The 22,402-nt window shown below is 43.2% G+C and overlaps 1 protein-coding gene across 11 annotated transcripts in view; it reads left to right on the forward strand.

Annotated features, from left to right (window-relative positions):
- The window catches only part of gapvd1 (GTPase activating protein and VPS9 domains 1), a 33,653-nt gene extending 11,966 nt beyond the window's left edge, over positions 1-21,687 (forward strand). For 2 of the 11 annotated variants that reach the window (XM_037777149.1, XM_037777156.1), the window contains 21 exons: positions 1,803-1,960; positions 2,253-2,382; positions 2,651-2,776; positions 2,900-3,073; positions 6,565-6,714; positions 7,849-7,983; positions 8,942-9,061; positions 9,380-9,457; positions 10,238-10,584; positions 11,260-11,347; positions 12,147-12,179; positions 14,158-14,229; positions 14,343-14,471; positions 14,562-14,688; positions 15,164-15,276; positions 16,224-16,383; positions 16,506-16,693; positions 17,634-17,847; positions 18,188-18,260; positions 18,360-18,557; positions 18,860-21,687. In XM_037777149.1, coding sequence (XP_037633077.1) covers positions 1,803-1,960; positions 2,253-2,382; positions 2,651-2,776; positions 2,900-3,073; positions 6,565-6,714; positions 7,849-7,983; positions 8,942-9,061; positions 9,380-9,457; positions 10,238-10,584; positions 11,260-11,347; positions 12,147-12,179; positions 14,158-14,229; positions 14,343-14,471; positions 14,562-14,688; positions 15,164-15,276; positions 16,224-16,383; positions 16,506-16,693; positions 17,634-17,847; positions 18,188-18,260; positions 18,360-18,557; positions 18,860-19,000 — 2,954 coding nt within the window. In that variant the 3' untranslated portion in view covers positions 19,001-21,687. The remainder of the gene's footprint in view (positions 1-1,802; positions 1,961-2,252; positions 2,383-2,650; positions 2,777-2,899; positions 3,074-6,564; positions 6,715-7,848; positions 7,984-8,941; positions 9,062-9,379; positions 9,458-10,237; positions 10,585-11,259; positions 11,348-12,146; positions 12,180-14,157; positions 14,230-14,342; positions 14,472-14,561; positions 14,689-15,163; positions 15,277-16,223; positions 16,384-16,505; positions 16,694-17,633; positions 17,848-18,187; positions 18,261-18,359; positions 18,558-18,859) is intronic. The other 9 variants (XM_037777150.1, XM_037777157.1, XM_037777151.1 and 6 more) reach the window with 8 other exon arrangements.
- The last annotated feature ends 715 nt before the right edge of the window (positions 21,688-22,402 follow it).

Genomic DNA, 22,402 nt, shown 5'->3' on the forward strand with positions numbered 1-22,402 from the left:
ACCTCCTACGATGATGGTGGCTCTGTGATGGCGTGGTTGTGTTCTTAGTAGCTCATGTGGCATCCACTCATCTCAGAGAAAGTAAGGGCAAAATTAATTATAGAGACAATTTCAAGAGTGATTTTATTGGCTCTTTGTGTTTTGTAAATGAATTGTGTAGCGTTTCATTTTCAAATCTCTTAAATATTGAGTAGCAGTAGTAGTGAGTAGCAGTCATCCCATGTGAATCAAGAACTTCAGCGAACTTGTATAGTACCTAGTAGGGATGCACCGATCCGACTTTTTCAGTCCCGACACCAATAGCGATACCTAGGCTTTGGGTATCAGTTGTCTAAGTACCGATCGATACCAGGGTTTAATAAATAAGCTGTATGCCTCACAAGGCAACATCAGACTTGACTTAAACATTGCTTTCCTAACTTTGTAAAAAAAAATGTAACAAATAAATACATAGATATAGATTTACTGAATTGTTATTTATTATTAAAATAGTAAATTGTACACCAGCAACTTGGTAAAAAATCTTCAAAATTAACAGGAATTACAATTCAGGTGTAAACCTTTTTAATGCAGCAACACATTGATCAAAACGTTTCTAATATACATATATAGTATATAAACATTGATTTGGATAAATCAGCCCATTGTCACCGATACCCGATCAGCTATTAGAGTCATTATCAGCCTGATATCTGTTATTGGTATCGGTACATCCCTAGTACCTGATTTATGAAATATATCCAGTGGATGGAGCTAAAGAGTCAGTGCCGTGTGTTACAGCCACAGAAACATTGAGCTGAAATATGTCAGACTCGTCTTTAGAGAGGTATGAAAGTCATGTGCTGCTTACTTGTTTCATTATGCCATTTTAAACCCGGAAACATTGTGAAAGCAAGTCGGTTGGTATTTCGATACACACAGAATGTCATGTTTCAGCACCAACTTGAAGAGTGAACATGTTAATATTTATGTACAGTGTTTTAGAACTTTTCTATACTAGCGTTGCTTATAGGGCTGCAACTATTATTTTCATAGTTGATTAATCTGTTGATTATTTTCTTGATTAATCGATTAGTTGTTTGGTCTATAAAATGTCAATCAGTGTTTCCCAAAGCCCAAGATGACATCCTCAAATGTCTTGTTTTGTCCACAACTCAAAGATATTCAGTTTCCTGTCATGGAAGAGTAAAGAAACCAGAAAATATTTACATTTAAGAAGAATCAGAGAATATCTTAAAAAAAATTACTCAAACCGATTAATCAATCATCAAAATAGGTGATTGATTTAATAGTTGACAACTAATTGATGAATCCATTAATCGTTGCAGCTCTAGTTTCTAAAATAATTTTTGTTCAAATAATATGGTGGATTTAGCGTCTTTTTGTCTTCTAGAGAAATCATGAGCAAAGCTGTCTGTGTGCTATTGTGTGTCTGTTTTCAGACTAACCAGTGAACTCTGTACAGTAGGAATACCATTTTCAGATTTAAAAAAGAAAGCTTAGCCTTTATTAATAACTAACCACCATCTAACATCTGAATATGAGAGATGATCCATCTTTAATGCCACACCAGTGTATGTAAGCTACATAAGGGAATAATTGAAAATCATTCAAAGGGTATTTTTTTTTTTACATTTTCTTTGTAAAACTGATAAAACCATTTGAAGCTCATTCTCATAACTTATGGAGAGCATTGGTGTGACATACCAGATGAGAGTCTTTAGTTTCAAGCTTTAGGCTAGAGCTGTTTGGTTGTTTGCTGAATCATAACGGTGGTTCTCCTGCTAATTCCCTCCAACCAGCAGCTGCTCGCAGCCGCAGCCGTACCAACATCGCCCAGGAGGGGGAGGCAGAGGCCAGCTCCCAGGAGTCCCTGCAGGAGCTGTTGCCAGAGGAGGTGCTGGTGGTTTCACTAGGAACCGGTCCTCAGTCTGTCCCTGGGATGATGTCAGAGAATGAGGTAATGGGACTTGAATTAATGTGCTCATTTGCAGGAGAGATGATGATGTGATAAATTCAACGTCATATTTTTTTCCTGTCACTGAGCAAGACTCCTTAAAGTCATGTGTTTTTGCAGTGCTTTGTGTGCTTGCAATGCTGTGGAATTGATAAGAAACTTGTTTTAGCTTATGTTTAACGAATTCCCTGACCTGAACTTTGAATGAGATGATGCCTCGAGCAAGAACGACTCACGGCAGAACAAGTTAGCAACTAAACATGAGTGATATTTTCATCTCTCTGCTGCTCTCTAGGTGTTGAACCTGCAGATGGCTGATGGGGCCCAGGGCGACGGCCACGCTGATGATACTAAGCTGCATGGGAAACCAGACAAAACCCTGCGCTTCTCTCTCTGCAGTGACAACTTGGAAGGCATCTCAGAGGGTCAGTCTGAAGCTAAAACACGACAAAAAACATTGCTGCTGTGCTTTTCTTTTATATCTCAGAGTAATATCAGAAAACTTGGAAAATAAAAAGTGTTTCTGGTTTGGGGGAAGCGCATCATTGTGATTATGAATCGGACCTCCATCTGCTTTTTTGTCATGGTTATATGGGCAAAAACAAACAAATACACGTACCAACAAGAGAGAAAGAGAGTGATGCTTTGTTTTTACCCCCCCCATTTATTCATTCCCCCCCCCCACCTCCCCAGGTCCGTCCAATCGTTCCAACTCTGTGTCATCTCTGGACCTGGAGGGAGAGTCTGTTTCTGAGCTGGGAGCCGGACCGTCAGGGAGCAACGGAGTGGAGGCTCTACAGCTTCTGGAGCATGAACAGGGTATGTGTGAAAACTGCTAAAAGACTAAGCTGGAACTATAAATATATATTTTTCAGATAAAAACAAACAGATGAAAGATATTGATGAGCGGGCCCTTGTTTAAACATGCTGTGTCTCCTTCAGCCACCACTCAGGACAACCTGGATGACAAACTGCGCAAGTTTGAGATCAGAGACATGATGGGTCTGACGGACGATCGGGACATCTCCGAGACGGTCAGCGAGACCTGGAGCACCGACGTGCTCGGCAGCGACTTTGACCCCAACATGGATGAAGATCGGCTGCAGGAAATAGCAGGTGGGGCTTTCTTACCTGTATTTGTACACATTGAATCTCTGCATCAGTTAGCAAACTGATTGATCTACACACACAGCCTGTGGGGTCATTGCACATTTTACGATGCACACACGGATCATACATGCTGGCTGTTGATTAAGTAGATTTAGGGAAATGTCATCACCCTGTGGTATGTGGGTGAAATAGCATCAAAAGGCAGGTCTTCAGTTTAGCTCAGGTTCTATGAAGAAATGCACCACTGCTCAGGATAGTTTTCTGTGAGATTTAAAACAAATGATTTGAATTGCACATCAGCATTTAAGTACACATAAGTAAATCTGTTACCTTCTTGAGCTGAAAGTAATGATAGGCCAGTGTTTCTAGTTTTTGTGCACATGGTTTAATACAATATTATATATTTTGTATTTAGCTACATGTATGGAATTTGTCTTTTTGTTTTCCAAATTCAGTGCTTTATTGCTGTAATGCAATCACCTGCTTCACCACCAAATCTTAAAAAACACTGAATGATAGGAGTGTATCGATACATCGATATTGATTCAATGATCAACGATTCAATATCATCGATGCAAAGTGAAAACATTGATGCAATATAGTCATTGAATAATATTAATTGAGGATGAAGCAAAAAATACAAATTTTTCTACTATTCGTCTGTTTTCATTCTATTGCCACTGACTCTTAGATTTTTACTGCATATGCAATTATCTAATGAAGTGGATGCATAAACATTTGAAATGGACTCTAGGGCCAAAACAAGTTATTTTCTACGTGTCTCTGGAGGTACATCCTGAAGTTAGCTTGCATTATCACAGTGGCAGTAGCTAATAAGTGCATGCATAATCATAATATGCGGATCTACTGTATAAGATAAACATCTTTAGTAGATAGTGGAGGGTAAGTTGAGCCAAAACTATGACTGTAAAAAAAAAAAACCCGGGTTCATCTAATGTGAAAGCAGCTGCAGACAGAATATTCTTCCATCTTCCTGCCTCCTCTGCCTCAGTCTTATTCTTCACATCCTTCCCCCTGCCCATCTCTCTCTCCGTCTGTCTCTCTGACATTCACTCGGTCCCTGCAGTCTTATTGACCTTGGTTCCTTCTCATTTGCATCCACCATTTTTCATTCTTCGGAATATGGCGTTGGGGGACTTTTCCATCATTAAGTGAATTTACAGCGATTTCCTTATGTGTTTTCTCCAAGGGATTGGGTTATGAGATGCACATTAAATATCCATTAATACCTCATTATCCCACTGATAAGATTACCATGATAATGAGGCAGAAATTCTAATTGTTTCACTTCTTGTTGTGCCACTCATTTAATCATCCACCTGAAAGACAAGTACTCTGCGCCCCTACCTTGAAGACTGTAAACACGGACAGCGGGATGGAGCTCTCCCGCCGCCAGCGAGAGCCCTGCCCCCGCCAACATCGGCACACACACTGTTGCCTGGGCGCTGGCATGCATGTGCGCTCATGGCGCGCGTGTGCCATGAAGTGGAAGCGTGACATACCAGGGGGTGCGGTTACCACAGGTCGACTTTTTGGTCTTGAGCCTTGGCTGCCGACTCCCACTCACACCTGCTAGCTCCTCGCATTCTTCCGCCTTGTTAAGCCACGGCTTCCCAAATGGAGACGGGGGGACGGCGTGCTGAGGACTTTGCGGGAGGGTGGGCGAAGCGGTAATTTGGTTGTGAGTAATGCTTGGCTTAATCAACAGCTCAAAGTCATGGCCCTGGAGGCCGGGGCAGGGTGAGATATTACCATTAACCTCTGACCTTTTGGCACAGTGGTATATGCGCCTGTGGGTCCCAGCATGAAATGCAGGCGACCTCCAACTCTCTCTGTGTGTCTCTGTATGCAAAGCTCACCGTCTCTGAAGCCCCATCTGCACACCATTATTCTTTAGAGAGGGTTTTCCTGGTGTTTTTGCTTATCTCAGGCCATTTCACAGTGTTGTTTGAAAGTCAGACCTGAAGGCATACTGTAAATGTGACAGAACAGGTTTTAATTAAGATATAACATGAAAGCAATACATCCGGTACCATGTAGTACTGAAACAGTTCGCTGAATTGATGCGTGGATCGAAAGAAAATATATTTTTGGAAGAAAAAAAACAAACGGATTAATCATTTCATGGTGATTTAATCATTCATCAGGCAAAAATACCAAACATTTGCTACTCGCGATGTCACGAGATCCTGCGAGAATTGAGAATGACACGCGAAAATCTATTTTGTCAGGCTTCAAGCAATGTGTTTGTGTCCGACTCACCAGTGTGTGAGACCCAGTGAGACCATGGATGTATTAAGAGAACTGGACACAGCGTTGGAGGTGGGGCCCCGTTCATTCCTATGAGAGTTGCTCAGTGACGCATGATGCCAGAATGGCTCGACTTCCGAGTGGAAAAGTACTCGGACCTTCCGGCGATCTTCCGCATCCATTGGGCCCATAGAGCAGGCGCAGTAGCGTCCACTCAGTCACATTGCTCGGTCACAGGGTCACAGCCGTCACGGCTTGCTATCTCCAGCTCCCAGTCCTTGCTCCAGCCTCGGTCTGGGGCTCCTTCACATGAACTGAAGAAGGGAAATGGATTCGGCTATTAGTGCATTTTTACAACTTTTATATAAGGGCTATTCAAGTGTTCGTACTGTTGATTTACTGCAAAAAAAAAATATCTGCTGAGTTACAGATGTCTCTTTCCCAATGTAAGTCTATGGGGGAAAGTCTTTTTGGGCCCAATGGCATCACATGACGGACACGGAAGTTGTAGTACCACCGTTTGGCCACCATGAAAATTGGCATCAACGCTCTTCCTTGACGCTTGGGTGAGACCATAGTGAGAGGCGACTGTTCGTTCTAAACAACAATGGTGGCTCCTGAAGAGGTTAACGTAGATGCTGCAATAGCATCAGTTCTATCAAAATTGGAGAGTATTTCTTCATTGAAAGAAGAGCGAAGAATGACACTGAAGCCGATGTATTCACCTTCAATTAGTTTTGTTTTTGTTAGTTTGATTGACAGATGGTTCATCCAATCACCTGCCCAGTATTTTTTTGAAAGTGCCTGCCCTTTTCCAAACAGTTTCCAATGACGGCTTGTCAGATAGTTCTGTGAAACAAACCAGGGTCAGGTTAAGCCCTAGTACCATGTACAATTTTATATGGTGTGAAATGAAGCACTAAGTATGAACATGCATGTAACTAAAAAATATCAACCTTGTGTCAAAGGCATACTTTCTGTAGTGGTGTTCACATGTTGCTCATATTTAAAGTCTGAATAATTTATTAGCACTAATTACAGAATATGAATCAACACCAGTGCCTTAACAACACATAAAGCTTGGTAAAGTACAAAAAGGTGCCTTCAAGATGACTTTGCGACTCTAGAGGTGACTTCTCACTTTTCCAGACAATAAAAAAGCTGCTTCACGCTGTGGACGGAGGTTAACTCTTTGTCTCTCTCTCTCTCTCTCTCCGTGCTCTCAGGGGCAGCAGCAGAGAACATGCTCGGCAGCCTGCTGTGTCTCCCTGGCTCGGGTTCAGTGCTGCTGGACCCCTACGGCTCCACCATCTCGGAGACCACGAGCGAGGCCTGGAGCGTGGAGGTCCTTCCTAGCGACTCAGGTAGGGAGCCAGGTTCGTTCTGTTTATTGTCTGGATTCTTGCACTTCATCTCCATGACAGTCTCAAATGTGTGCATATTTATGTTCGATATAGCGGGGGGGTTGGGGGACACCAGGTGCGGTTGCATGGCATTCCATACCAAAAATGTGTGCGTGCATCTGTCATCATATTTGTGCTCACTAGCCTGTCTTTCAGGGCGGATCTGCGTGTGCCAGTAAAAGGCAGCTCAGGGTTTCCTTAGAGGGACCACCAGGTGTGTTTGCACCTGTGGCGGAGCGGTAGGGAGGGAAGCACAAGGACAGCAGCTGTCCTCAGTCACTTTACATGGTGTCAGTTTTTTCATGTGGCTCGGCTGGTGTTTACATATTGTATTGTTATGACAATCAGACCAATCCAAATGCATGTATAATCAAATCATAGAATGCAATTTCTTTGTCTGTTCCTGCAAATTGAACATACAGTCCTAACCTTTTATTAATGAGAAATTATGTGCTTAACTCCCCCTTTTGAAAAGCAGTGTTTTGTGAAAATCAGTAGAGTGCTTTATTAACAGCGTTAAGTGTTTCTTTGAAAAGCCTGAGCCTCATGTTAATTGAAGTAGTACAGCATTCCAATATGTGCGGCGCCAAAATGACATGCATGAGTGTCTTGATTGCTTTTTGTTCCGTTTGCTGCCCCCTGTTCTGCTCGGTAATAGCGCGATCGGAGGCTCGCTTCGAGTGGAGCGCTTGTTTCATGGCTAGGCAGCAGAAAACTACACTCCGAAGAGCACTTCACCAGCACATTATTGCTAACGAGCATGCAAATGAGTACTGCTGTTAGTATGGAGCCTCTGGGTTGGACCCAACAGCTCCGCTGGGTAGCCCGAGAATTGGCCGCACTAGCTTTATGGTTTGGTTTGGCAGTTATAAGACATGGTAATGTATGCTTTGTTTGATTTCATGCATATGTGCACACTTGGTTTCCCAATGATCGTAACAGAGGGGGGAGAATGACCATCATCTGTTGCAAACTGCCAACAAGTTTCTTTTCAATTTATCCACACTTCAAGTGGGGAAAAGTACACATTTTTGTCTCAGATGTCTTTTTTTTTTCTAAAGAGATGATTTTGATATATATTTCTTTTCCTTTTGGGTCCACTACCAGAAGCCCCGGACCTGAAACAGGAGGAGCGTCTGCAGGAGCTGGAGAGCTGCTCAGGGGTCGGCAGCACCTCCGATGACACCGAGGTCAGAGAGGTCAGCTCGAGACCCAGCACGCCAGGCCTCAGTGTTGTCTCAGGTATGAATCTAACCTACTCTCTCCCGTACATCTACTTTTTCTGCCCTAGGTTTTCTCTCTCTGAAACAATCTGTTCTATTTTGATCCTTTCATTGAAAAAGTAAAGTTTTTAAATTCTGGTTAAAACTGTTGTGTCTCACCCTCCTTGAGTCTGTGTAGAGCGGTCATGTTGCTGGGATTGTTGTTAACCAGTAGGGGTGTGGAAAAAATCGATACAGCATTGTATCGCAATATCTTGCGTGGCAAAATAATGCTCCAAATTTACACTGAATTTTGGAAAGGAAAAACTGGCATAGCCATTTTCAAAGGGGTTGTAATGTATGTGAATGAAAACTGAGATGAACAGAGTGTATATTATTAGATAAAACAGATCAAGCTGCATAATTTGCAGTTGAAAAAAGGTAATAAATTGCAATATATCGCAATATATCTTATTGCAATACTCAGTATATCGCAAAATGTTTAAAATCACAATATGGTATCGTGGGGCCTCTGGTGATTCCCACCCGTATTAACCAGTGTCACAGGGTCAATGTGAATTATTCTGTATGACACGCAGGTTATTGCTGGTTGTCTTTTCCGTGGGCTCAGGTGGACGTGCTATGTTGACACGCATGAGGTAGTATCCCAGATTAAGAAGCCAGCGGTGATGTTCGCGGCTCAGCTCACAGGAAAACGTCCCGCGGGATCCGGCCCGATGGATAGTCTGCATCTGATGATCACTCTTATCTGCGTCTCTCCCCTAACCCATGGGAGCTTACGCTACCAATTTGGAGTTCCCAGTGGGCTCCCATCTGAGACAGAGCATGCAGTATAGTAAAGAGAAAAATATCCTCTTTTGTTTGAGAAGCATTGAACATGCAGGTTCTGTTTTTTGAAGTATTTTACTGTAGAGGTGATATTTTGTCCTGAATGTCAACACAACTGTTTTTGTGTTGTTGTTTTTTTCCTGCTGCAGGCATCAGCGCAACATCAGAAGACATCCCCAACAAGATTGAGGACCTGCGGTCGGAGTGCAGCTCAGACTTTGGAGGGAAGGACTCGGTGACCAGTCCAGATGGGGAGGAGTCAGGCCACGGTAGGAGAGTGTCACATCCCCGCTAGGCTAGCTAAGCCATCAGTCCACTGTCTATCTGATCTAAAACATCATCAGCCAAAGCGATCAATCCCTGTCACTTCCACAGCTGCCACCATGCTAAATCACTCAGTTCTCAGCAACTGTAATAAAAGTTATATTGTAGAGTTAAATATTCTTTGATGGCCTGGCTGGGGAATCACCAGGCTATTATCTTTTTAACTCAGCGATTTTTAAAAATAACACCAATGTGCGTTTGTGCATAACTGCTTCATTTAGTAAATTCTCTTAATTGTCTCGTATCCTCTTGTGTGTCCACAGGAGCGCCCCATCTGACATCTCCGCCCTCGCAGACCGATTCCTTACTGGCTATGTTCGATCCCCTCTCCTCCGCTGAAGGTAATTTGCACTCCCAGAATGCTCTGCAGCCAATCAGAGCCGGAAACGAGCATCATTAAATCCCTGCCCTAATGTCGCGGGCTCTCAGAACAGCTTGAGCTCTGTGTGGAATTAACCAAAAGAGCGCTTGTGCCCCCTCACACACACACACACACACACACACACGCTCTTACCCCAATTACTGGTCATATCCTAATTTCATTTAGTACCCCAAATTATTCTCCGCAGTCTTTGTTCCCGTGCGTTTTGTTTTGTAGCGCAGGTGGAATTAGTGTGAGAGGAGGAATGGTCGTGGCTTTGTGTGTCTGTGGCAAGGTGAAGGGATGACAGGTTGAGAGACCTCACCCCGGGCTCTTTGGCACTGTCCCCTCGTCCCACTGTGCTCATGGCACGGGGCTGCCATTGGAAGCTTTTCAGGAGAGAGAGTCTACCCTTGGAACAGGTGGCCTACCTATACCTAGGGCTCATCTCCCACTAACATCTCTCTTTAGCACTCTCCCCCACTTTTGAGTTGTTTTTTTCTTTAGAAACAAGTGAGATTTTGTGGTACAGAGCAACACTTCCTCTCAGTACGCCTACTTGTAAATTTCCATTAGTATATTTAAAAACAGTTAAACACAAATATCTACTTAGGGAAGTATTTGTGGAGAATGTGCTGTGAGCTGGTAAGTAAGTAACTTATAGATTAAAGCGAATACAAATATACAAAGTGCACAGGGATGTTTATATTACCCATTTTCAAATTTCACTCACCCTTTTATTTCTCTTTTATTACCTCAGGCTCCTCCACTGGAACAATAGTGAGGCCCAAAGTGCACTACGCTAGGCCCCCTCACCCTCCCCCCGACCCTCCCATCCCCGAAGCCAGCGCCCTGGGCCCGGAGACGCGCCACTCTCTCTTCACGCCCCACTGCCTGGCCCAGGCCGAGCTAGAGCACACCAAGCAGCGCCACTCCTTCCCCGACAGGCTGGTCCGCAGCCGCAGCTCTGACATCGTGTGCCCGGGCCGCCGGCCCACAAGTGACCCCGGCCTTAACCGGCGGGTGGCAGTTGAAGAGCGCGACCCCGCTGGCGCGTTCGCCTTAGGACCGTCCTCGTCCCCCAGCAAGGACTCCCTGAAAGGAGAGGTAACCAGCTGTAGTTGTGTTTTTACTAATGCTACTGTGGAACAGTTTTAAAGAGGACCTATTATGCTTATTTCCAGGTTAATATTTGTATTTTGGGTTTCAACTAGAACATGTTTACGTGCTTTAATGTTCAAAAAACGCTTTACTTTTCTCATACCGGCTGTGCTGCAGCACGTCTTTTCACCCTCTGTCTGAAACGCTCTGTTTGAGCTCCTGCCCCGCCCACAAAAAAGCCCAGTCTGCTCTGTTTGGTCAGTTGACCCACTCTGTTGGTATTGGTCAACCGAACCAAACTCTTCAGACTCTGCTCCAGCTCCACTCTAACTAGATTTGTATGAAGGCGTGCCAAACTGGCCGCTACGCAGGTATTATGTAAATGTGTTACTTGGTGACATCACCATGTTACAGAAGAAAAGGTGGTACTTCCATCGAGGTGTTTCAGGCATTTCAGGAGCAGTGTTTCTGTGGGGGAGAGTAACTCCCTTTGGCTCGGACTTTGGGCTTTGTAACTTTGCAGACCTTTTACATGCACAAAAAACTATATAACACACTAAAGGAAAGGGGAAAAGCATGATAGGTCCTCTTTAAAGTAATCAGTTTCTTTTGTAGTGATTGTTGAGTGTAATAATGTAACTGTTAGTGTCTCAGTGTATCTTATCTTATTTCCATGCAAAGGTTGAGGACAGGAAAGACAGTGACGACGAGAAGTCTGATCGCAACAGGCCGTGGTGGAAGAAACGTTTTGTGTCGGCCATTCCCAAAGGTAAGGAAAAAAAACACCTGGTCATTTTAAGCACGCCCTCTTTTCTAAAACTGAAAAATGAACTTTTATACATTTAAAAAGCGATCTGTTTGATTGTGGCGCTCCTTTTTGTTTTTCTGTTACGGGTAAATAAAGTTCTCTTAATCATAACCGACAGGAAATATCGCACTTTAAAGAGCGGAGCGAAAACCAATTCATAATGCCAGAAAGAGAATGATGATCCATGTTGTCCACTCCATTGCTGATGCTCCAGTTGGAAAATCATGTTTCTTGTTGTTTTGAAGTTACCTCAGAGACTTGTCCGGTCCTTTTTTCCTCTCGCGTCTCACTGGCTGCAGATTTATATAGACTTTTCAAAGCTAATCAGTCATCAGAGGAGCTTTAGCTGTGTAGATTGTATGGCTGTAGCCCTCCCAGCAGTGCTGTCAGCCAGCGGCTAATGGTCATTAGATAGACCTTTCTGTCATCAGCACTGATAGATGACACATCTCCTGTTGCAGTTCTCCTCCACCACCATCTCTCATGCATCTGTCTGGGAAATAATGAGCTGTGCCCACACAGAATGACTGCTTATTACTCTTTGAGATAATGATGTTTCTTAAGTAAACATTAAATTCATAAAATGGAGGACTGTGTGCACATGGAAAAAAGTAAGGAGCCGTGAAGCCACCAATCTCCAGCCAAACCTTCTGCAGAATCCATTGTGTTTGTCCTGTCGCTCTGCATGGTGACGCGCAGTCCGGCAGAGCGGCAGCCCCGTGTGTGAAAGGCCAACCCGTGTCTGTTGTGTCCCTCACAGTGCTGTATTGGACGGCTGAGAGTGATGTCCCAGGTAACACTTCCACGCTGTTGTCATCGAGCTAGCTTTACTGCCGGAGCCAGCGGCTGCGTGCCCATGCTGCTTTGTAGATGTCAGCCTCTAGAGCTGTAGAGCTGTGATGTGACATGGTTGTAGCCTGAGTTCACACGCCCCCACACTCCTCATCCATGCATCCGTTTCATCACCCCTTTCTCTTTTTTTTGTTGCCATTTGACTGTATGGAGAATACAGAATATCAATGTAGATACTCTACCCAATGTTTCCCGTGTATGTCTTCAAATTATAGACCCAGAGTCTCTCTTGTTTGTCCTGTTTGCACTTCCGTGTTACAGCTGCAGTCTGGAGCTTTGAGCAAATATGATAAAAAGTTATTTTTATGAAACAGTCACTAATAGACGCTTTTACAGCCGACGTCATGGTAACGTCACGGTGTTAGATGGACGCAAAACAAAGGAAAGACTGGAGGCAGACAGGAAGCACCTTTAGAGTAGATGGCTAAAGTTACACATCTAAAATATCATCTTGCTGTGTTGTTGGGTGCCAAAAACGATATTCCATACATTTGAGATGACAAGCTGTGACTTCGAGGCTCTAGCGAGCTACAATAACGGCAAAGTGTTTCAGAGATGGAAAGAAAATGTTGCTAATAGCCTTTGGCTAACCGCGGCCGTGAGCCTTTGGCTACGGTTAGAAGAAGGCTAAACTATTAGCAACCTCTTCTCTCCATCTCTGAAATGCTTCGGCGATATAGTACGACTCTCTTTTTGACTGACTTTACTGCAGAATAGTTAACTACAGGCATCCAAAGATTTATACGCCCTCAATTTGTCATTGCAGCGCTGTCGCTGGCCACCAGCCCGCTGGTTGGACGGCTGGCTACTTAGCTAGCTTGTTAATTCCGCCATGCTGTCATGCAATGCTGGTTACAGAAAATGAGCCCAACAGCAGGCTGGTGGTCTAACGGTCCCTCTGCCTCACTCCTCGCCGCTAGGAGACTACTTCGCAGGCGTTAGCTGGCTAACTTGTCAGTCTCCGGACAAGCTAGCTAGTTAGCTCCACCCGAAGTAACATTAGTCTGTCAGCGGCGTATGGGTCAGCTAATCTAGTCCCGTTGGTTAATGTTAACTTTCTTAACTAACACTCGCGGTCCTGGAGAGTGAGTGACTGAACATGTTGAGAGAAAGTCGTATTTTCTTCAGCCATTGTTAAAAAAACAGCCAACAAAACTTGCTAGCCAGTGTTCACTAACGTGGTCAGAGAATTATTCTGCCTCCACTTAACGCTTCGCCCGCAAAATATGTTCACTAACAGAAAAGGGGTAAATATGCTGACAGTAGTGCATGAGACAGATAATATGTGAAAATAAATCATGTTCCTCCTCCTCCTAGTGCTCCTAATGGCATCTGGAAGTTTTCACCGCGCCTGAAAACAACCAATCAGAGCCGAGCTGTCTCTAAAGCAGCTGTCAATCACTGCTCGCAAAGCTCGCTAACTCCGATCATACGGTGAAACTAGGCATCTTGCACATGCCATTAGGAGCACGATTTTTTTCAGATTACCTGTCTCATGCACTACTGTCAGGATATAGTTACCGTTTTATAAATATAACTTTTTTATTTTCATTATATTTGTTAAGTTACCGACTGCAGCTTTAATAGGATCAGCATCAGTGGGCTTATTTACATCTATACGGACTGGACTTTTTATAATGTGGACCTTTGTGATATTCTGCTATGAACCAATGGTTTAATTCACCATTTCAATATTCTTTTGCTTTTTTCCTTGTAAAGTTCTACACTAGGCTTTTTTTTTTTTGATAATGTATGATACCATACATCCTACATTGAGACTTTAAGTCTCAATACAAACCATGAAAAAAAATAACAAAGATTGACCAAAGCGGCTGTCAGCAGGCGACTCATGATCAGCTTGTCACCCGGCGATAGTGAAAGTGGTGTCGGTGCACTAATCACACGTCTCTCCTCTACAGCTCCGATAGCTGCGTTTCGGAAAAGGGACAAGCACGAGAAAGACGACATCCCCCCGGAGCGCGTCCCACAAGGTCTGTCCTGGTTTGGTTTAATCACACTCCTAATTAGGGGGACAAAATATGGATATATATCTACTATGGTGGCTTTCATTTTAATGCATCTCGTGCGTTGGCGGGTTTATCAGACGACCCGTTGCCCAGACACAGCTCTCAAGCGCAGGCGGCTGAAGACATCCTGGACAAGTATAGGAACATCAAGAGGATCAGCCCGGGTGATGGAGCCACAGGTGGAGCTTCTTATGATGGTACAGGAGGTCAGGAAAAACACTCTCTATATATGGATATTACACACACCTGCAGTAGATAAATTGAATAATTTGCTTATTTTTTGTACATGTCGACAGATCTTTGTGCTGAGGACAGCGTGCATGACTCCCCTAGAGACGACACCCTGCAGAACATTTCCACAGATGACCTCCCAGACTCGGCCAGCCAGACGGCTCAGCAGCATGAATCCAAGTTCTCATTCAGGTCAGAAAACCACAGACTAATAGACTTATGGCATATGAGATGTATTTCTCTCCATCATAACAATGAGTACTAACAGTTAGTTTGTACATGGTTGAACGCATCTTGTTTGAAGCATTAAGTGTTCAATGTAAAGTTTATCAGCCTATTTTATCTGTAGTTTGGGATTTATCCTTTAATTCTTATTGCTGTCAATGTGTACTTTATTTATTATTTATTATTAATTATTTTATTTTAATTTGTTTTTTATCTTGTTTTTTTTTTTTGTTCTTTTTCTTTTTTGCGTCTGCAGTGGGTGAGGGACAATCATTTACATTTGTGCTTTATTTGTATGTTTCTGTACACCTGATGTTACTTCCAATAATTCATTGCAGAGAGAAAAAAAAAAGAAAACCACATAACCCACTTTACACTTTCTAGTTTTCCCATCAGATATTCTCAGCATTCTTTTGTGTGTGTGTGTGTGTGTGTCTTCCAGTGATGCAAAGAAGAAGTTGAGGTTGGCATTATGTTCTGCAGACTCGGTGGCTCTGCCCATCATGGCTCCTGTGACCACACGAAATGGGCTGCCTGACCACATGGAATCTGAAGGTAGGCGGTCGCGTTGCATTCTGGTGCTAAATCTATCCCCAATTCAGACTTTCCGTTGTTTTGGTCACATGAGGATAGCACAGGTTACCATGGTTACACATCTCCAACCGGCAAGGATGCTCTCAGGAAGTGACGACGTAAATTACTCCTCAGTGTGTCAGAAAAGATACATACTACTGTTTATTCAATCAAAAGTATGTTGAATTTTAGTACACATATTGAGTATGTAGTGCATCGCTGAAAAGAGGTGCTGCAGCACAGCCGATATGAGAAAAATAAAGCGTTTTTTTTTTTTTATATTAAAGCATGTAAACATGTTGTAGTAGAAACCCAAAATACAAGTATGAACCTGGAAATAAGCATAATAGGTCCTCTTGTTAAAGTTGGTACCATCTACTAGACTTTAGGTATCTTTGTCACACCTCTCCATGGGGAGCAGGGTACAAGCCCTTAATGTTGGCAAGCATCCAACCTGCTGAAAGTGTCCTTAAGCAAGACACCAAATCTGTACCACCACCTTCACCTTCTGACTCTTCTTCCGAGGTTTGGGGCAAGGTTGAAAAGAGTGGGGGATGTTAAGAGAGAATTCCCATATGGCGTCAGTGAAATAGCCCTTTATTAAACCATCCTGCATATTAGAAATACTCGTGTGACCACATAGATTTAATATTGGTCCAATATTTTATCAGAAAGATACAAGTATTCTGTTGCTGCACAGCCGGGTACCACCTTCATATCAGGACAATAGCAGGCACAATCAAGTGACATCCTGTGAAACGGTCAACAGTAAACCATGAGACTACATCTCTTGTGGCCATCAGTCACATTGTCATGCAGAGGCAGCAGGTTGATCAGATTATACAGCAGCCAGCCGTTCCTTTGTGAGCGGCGAGCAGCGTTGTCTAATGCTGTCTCCCTATCGTCCCCTCTCTCACTCTCTCTCTCAGACAATGAGATCGTCTGCTTCCTGAAGATCCAGCTAGCGGAGGCCATCAACCTTCAGGATAAGAACCAGATGGCCCAGATCCAGGAGACCACGCGCTGCGTCAGCCGCTTCGACGCACGCACCTGCAGGAAGCTGCTGGCTGCCATCGCGGAGGATTACAGGTAGCCGTGGAGGATGCAAGCTCTTTCTTTTATCTTTTCTTTGTTCAATGCATAAAGTGATGTTTTAGCCGGCAATACAGTGGCAATAATAGAATACAAATGTCCGTGTGTGTTTCCTTTAGAAAGCGGGCGCCATACATAGCTTATCTAACCAGGTGTCGTCAGGGCCTGCAGACCTCTCAGGCTCACCTGGAGAGACTCCTCCAGAGGGTGCTGAGGGACAAGGAGGTGGCTAACCGCTACTTCACCACCGTGTGTGTTCGGCTCCTTCTCGAACACATGGAGTCCAAGATGCTCGACTTCATTAAAGGTATCGCTTAGGGCTGTCAATCTATTAAAATATTTAATCGTGATTAATTGCATGATTGTCTATAGTTAATCGCGATTAATCACACATTTTTTATCGGTTCAAAATGTACCTTAAAGGGAGATTTGTCAAGTATTTAATACTCATGAATCAACATGAGAGTGGACAAATATGCTTGCTTTAGGCAAATGTATGTATATATTTATTATTGGAAATCAATTAACAACACAGAACAATGACATATATTGTCCAGAAACCCTCGCAGGTACTCTATTTAGCATAAAAAATATGCTCAAATCATACCATGGCGAACTCAAGCCCAATGCCAGTTTTTCTCTTTGCCAAAATTTAGAGCAAGTTTGGAGCGTTACTCATCCTCGTCCACGCCAAGCTAGTATGACATGGTTGGTACCAAGGTTTTATAGTTCCATATTGTGCCAGCATCTTCACTCTAGCTCTAAAATTGAGCCCGCTACAATCTAAAACTCGCAAGTTGCGTTAATGCGTTAAAGAAATTAGTGACGTTCAAACGAATTTGCGTTAAAGTATGGGCTTGTTTGAGAGTAGAGAGAATCCTGACCTATTTTCTGCTATTTCTGGCATATTAAACATGATTTACAATGCTTTATCACTCTTAACAAGAAAATCCCCAAACCTTTAAGTCACAGATATCATGGGTGGTGTGTTGTCTGCACTTAAATTGACAATTTAATGTCAACTAATATCAAATTACTCCACATATTGACAGACCTATTAGTCGAGATTTATTCCCTTTTTTATATTAAACATCAGATTTTATTCTGAAAGTATTCAATATACCTGTAAGTCTGTAGACAACATCACCTCCAAGCTCAACTTGACTCACTTAAAAACAATCCACAGTAGAGGTTGCAGCCCCGTCCTGTGCTGGCGTCACATGTGCTGTTTCTCTGCTCCCTTCCAGCGTTCCAGGTGTGCACGGCGTCAGATGACAAGACGGCAGCAGTGGAGGATTTCCTGCGCTACTTGTACGGCGCCATGGCCCGTGATGCCATTTGGCAGTACGCTAGTGAGGACCAGCTGCAGGACGCCCAGATGGCCATCGAGCGCAGCGTCATGAACCGCATCTTCAAACTGGCCTTCTACCCCAACCTCGATGGAGATATTCTCAGAGACCAGTGAGTAGCTGGAATGTAACACACAGTCTCACTCAGCAGTTTATTTATCTATTTGATAAAGATTTAAAACCTAAAAACGTGATGGCTCACGTTTCTGCAGTCTTGGAAAGAGAGGAGTGAGTGGAGGGGTACTCAATTGGTTGCAATCTGCAACCACACTACTAGATGCCGCCAAAACCTACACACTGCCTTTAATCAATCAGTAGAAAACCAGAGAGGATGTTTAATGTTTAAAGTATAAAGTTTAATTTGCTTAATATTTAGATTGATATGTTGCACTGTTGGATTGTGCAGAATATGCACTCTGTTGTCATTTACCGAGTTGTTTTGTCTCACGCAGGCTTTTAAACGAACATATCCAGCGGCTCACAAAAGTCGTGACGGCCAATCATAAAGCTCTTCAAGTCCCAGAGGTATCTTTTTGCTGACATCACCTCCATGTATTTGTGGGGGAAGGAAGCGACTTCAAAAAAGTGTTTGTCATTGTTTGAGTTTTTTTGTTCTGGTTGCAGGTTTACCTGAAGGAGGCTCCCTGGCCCTCTGCACAGTCCGAGATCAGGACCATCAACGCGTACAAGACACCACGGGACAAAGTCCAGTGCATACTGCGCATGTGCTCCACCATCATGAACCTCCTCAGCCTGGCCAACGAAGACTCCGTCCCCGGAGCGGACGACTTTGTCCCTGTGCTGGTCTTTGTCCTCATCAGGGTGAGTCTGTTCTTATTACAACACACTTTATTGACAGCGCAGTCAGTAAACTGTATTTTTTTAAACAAACTCTCTCTTCTAACCTTCAGTATTAATCACTTTTTATAAATGAAGACTAAGAATAATCATCAGAAAATTATTTCCCAAATGCCTGCATTGTAACTGCAAGGCATCATGAAGCCTGCTTATCTGCTAACCTGTGTGGATATATTTTACATATTCATGATTGTAATCCGCACGGCGTTGCGTGAGCTTCTCTCGGCGGCTAATGTGGGCCCATCCCTACATCTCCTCCCCTCCAGGCAAACCCGCCCTGCCTGCTGTCCACCGTTCAGTACATCAATAATTTCTATGCCAGCCGGCTGAGTGGGGAGGAGTGCTATTGGTGGATGCAGTTCACCGCGGCGGTGGAATTCATTAAGACCATCGACGATCGCAAGTGAAGCAGAACAGCCACCTGTATGGGCAGACTGCGGGGGAAGGAGCCGGGAGACTGGGAGACTTCCCAACCAACTGCTCCCTCTGCACAGCTTATAAAACCTGGCCCTCAGCCGGCTCTCTATTTGTATAGCTTGTACATAGCCAGAGACGTTGAAAGAGTACAAAATATATATTACTGTATGTATGTGGACAAATCCAGGTTTTAGCCGTGCTGAAAAAAAAACGGCCTTGGGGGAAAAATTTGGCGAGATGTTAACCTGATTTTCCTTTTTGTCTCTTCAATCATCACGTTTGGGGTCTGTATTAGGAATTTTATATATATACACACACAATTACCAGTATGACATTAAATCAACATAAAAGATAATCCTATATAAAGGGACCAGACTTCCTTGATGTGATCTTTTTATTCCCCCCCTGAGTGAGAGGGACGGGCCTCCAATTAAATTACAATATAATGTTCATTAAATGCATTGTAACGTGGGGATTTACAGTGCGTGGGACTCATAAACACTGAGATCAATTCACAATACTACTCATAAGTGTATCAAACAAGTAGGGCAGCTTATTTTCATGAATTGTTTACTTCATCTTATTCCCAAAAAAACAAGTGGACAATTTGGACATTGAGGGCCCACCACATATTTATATGAAATAAAAATGTATTTATTTCTGTAGTTCTATTTAATGCTTTTGTTTAATTTTAAAAGAAATGCATATCATGCCCATTCAGGATGTCTGAGGCGAGTGGTGTGATTATAATAAACTTGCTAGGAAAGCTGGAGTTATAGGAAGGCACCTTAGTGCTGGGGGATTATGATACAGGGTCAACTCATGCACAGTAGTAGTGGTGGCATTTATGGAAATATTGAAAAATTGTGCCTTTGATGTGGGGCGCTCTGTACAGGTAGTTATTTTTGGCTATTATTTTTTAACCCCGCGTAGGCATTATCCCCACTCTACCCACACACACACTCCAATGGGCCAACTATGTGGCAGTGTTCCCGCCCTCGCTGCAGGAACATCTCCACATCACTGATTGTCACGGCTCAGTCCCTTTAATAATGCACTTGAATTTGAACAAATATTCCCCTTTGCTATTCTGGATCCTACCTCAGAGTTGAAACCAATGAGCTTGATTATATGACTGTCCTGCATTGGTTGTCAACAGAGTATTGGATCATTTTTTTGCACTGGTAAGAAATAGTGAAACAGCGAGGGGATGGGAGGGTTTTGACCTGCTGTGTTCTGTTCACATCACAATTAATTAATCAAGCCTTTGTTAGCGAACAAAGACGTTTTATTTTTAGTTTCTAAACCTGAGATGCCACATGTGTTCGCACGGGCAGACCATTGGATATTAGCTCTCTACCTCCTCATAAGTTCAAGAAAAGGGACTCGTGTTTATGTGCACTTAATATTTCTTTTCTCCCCAATTTGGCGTTTTTGCTGTGATATCCCAGTTGTCATTGTATCTTTCCAAATATAGTACGAGCATGTCTTTTAACTATCCAGAAAAATGACTAAAACTCCTCTCTTGAAATCCTCTGCTTCATTTTTGTGCACAGACGTGTATTATAGATTTCGATAACTTGACCCTGACAGCACAATACACACAGTAGGATAGAAGAGCAAATAATCAACACTGTTGACTTGTTACTGATTCTTTTTTTTCTTTTTTTTCAGTTTACGCTAAAAGTGGTCGGTGTAGTACATATGTGAGTGTGGTTTTTAATCTAGTGAGTGCGCGTGAGATGACGGTGCGACTGGTTGACCCTCTGCCTCCTCTTGCATGACGTCACTGAATGGTCTGTGCGTCCTCGATCGTGATAAACAGTAGAGTAGGGTTCTGCCACGGGCCAGTAATTGAACCTGCAAGAGGACGCAAAGCTTCTCTTTGTGTTCGTGATACTTGCATATCAGAACTCGATGATTTATTTTGCACAAAACGGATGTGTTTGCCTGAGAAAATTGACAGGGAGCAGTGCATTTTTATGCTGGCCTTTAGTCGTTTAACATATTGTGATTAGAGTAATGTTTGAGTTGAGCGCCTGACTGTTACTCTTCCAAGCTTCCACGTTTATAAGCAGCATCACAAATGCATTTTTTATATCCGGCGTCTACAGTAGCACCAGATTCGTATGTGCAGTCCTCGCAGGGTCCCCGGTAATAAATTTGATGAGAAAACCATGCACTGGAAAATCAAGTTGCAGGTTGCATCTATACTAATTAGGTTTATGTGATGTCACTTTAATTGGAAATACATACTGCACAAATCTGATGAAATTATTTGGACCTGGCTTGTGTTTCCTCGGATAGCTCGGTCACAGCAGCAGCAGCTACAGATGACCACCCCCCCCCTCAGCGAAGCGCCGATCAAAACACCAGATTATTTACACAAATATGCATATGACTGTGTGAATTTTTAGCTCTGATTGTATGCAAACCACAGGGCAGCGGTGGTGTCAAGTGAACCGCGGTCTGTTCTTCAAAGCTTTACTGCTCTGCTCCCTGTACAATTGAGTTGAAAAGCTGAGCAGAGTTTAAAAAAAAAAAACATCTTACATCTAATTTTACATTTAATTGTAAGCTTGCACAATTATGACATGCGGGGAAAAAGCCGGTTTGTCTTTACTGTGATTAATGCATTATGTAATTCTTTAAAAACAATAAAAGAAGCAGAAGTTTTTCCTTTTTTTTCTTCTTCTTCTTGAGATACATTTCTACTGCGGGGGGGGGTGGGAGGATGTCCTGTACTGTACACGTACTGTACACAATGGTGTTTCATTATTCTGAGGCTTCTCGGGACAGTTGTAGGTACATCTGGCTGACGGTTCACACAATAGAAGAGATGGTGGGGTAAATTTATGCGTGGAATATAATTGTTAGTGGGGGCAGTGGAGCAGCAGCAGCATCCAATCTAGCAGCCACAAATAGCAACCTCTCAGCAAACATTTCATTACTGCTGACAAGTGTACGGTGGATTGTAATTGGAGATATCCCCTCATCTAAAAGCCCTCCTTACTCCACCGATTGCCTTCTCTAATACTAGTCTTTTTTTTTTTTTTTCATCATAAACTTCTTCGCGGGGTGCTTTGTGTCCCCCGATGATATCTCGCAATTGTTAATTTAAATTCAGATTTTGGTGTGTGAAGTTAATTAGTTGCATAAGCCAATGGGCTAGATAGGCCAGATTTGGAGATTGGAATCTTTTGACTATGTGGCACTTAGCTGATCTGAGATACAAGGAGGCGCCACATACTGTATTATTATTGGCTGACATCACATACATGAGGTACACTTCCAAATTAGACGAGGCATCAGTGCAGTGGAGTTTGTTTTACAGGTGATGGCAGATGGATCAAGTGAAGAAGAGTTTCATATTGATGTCATCCTGTTGCTTT

This window comes from Sebastes umbrosus, chromosome 8 (assembly GCF_015220745.1).
Source record: "Sebastes umbrosus isolate fSebUmb1 chromosome 8, fSebUmb1.pri, whole genome shotgun sequence".
NCBI classification, from domain to species: domain Eukaryota; kingdom Metazoa; phylum Chordata; class Actinopteri; order Perciformes; family Sebastidae; genus Sebastes; species Sebastes umbrosus.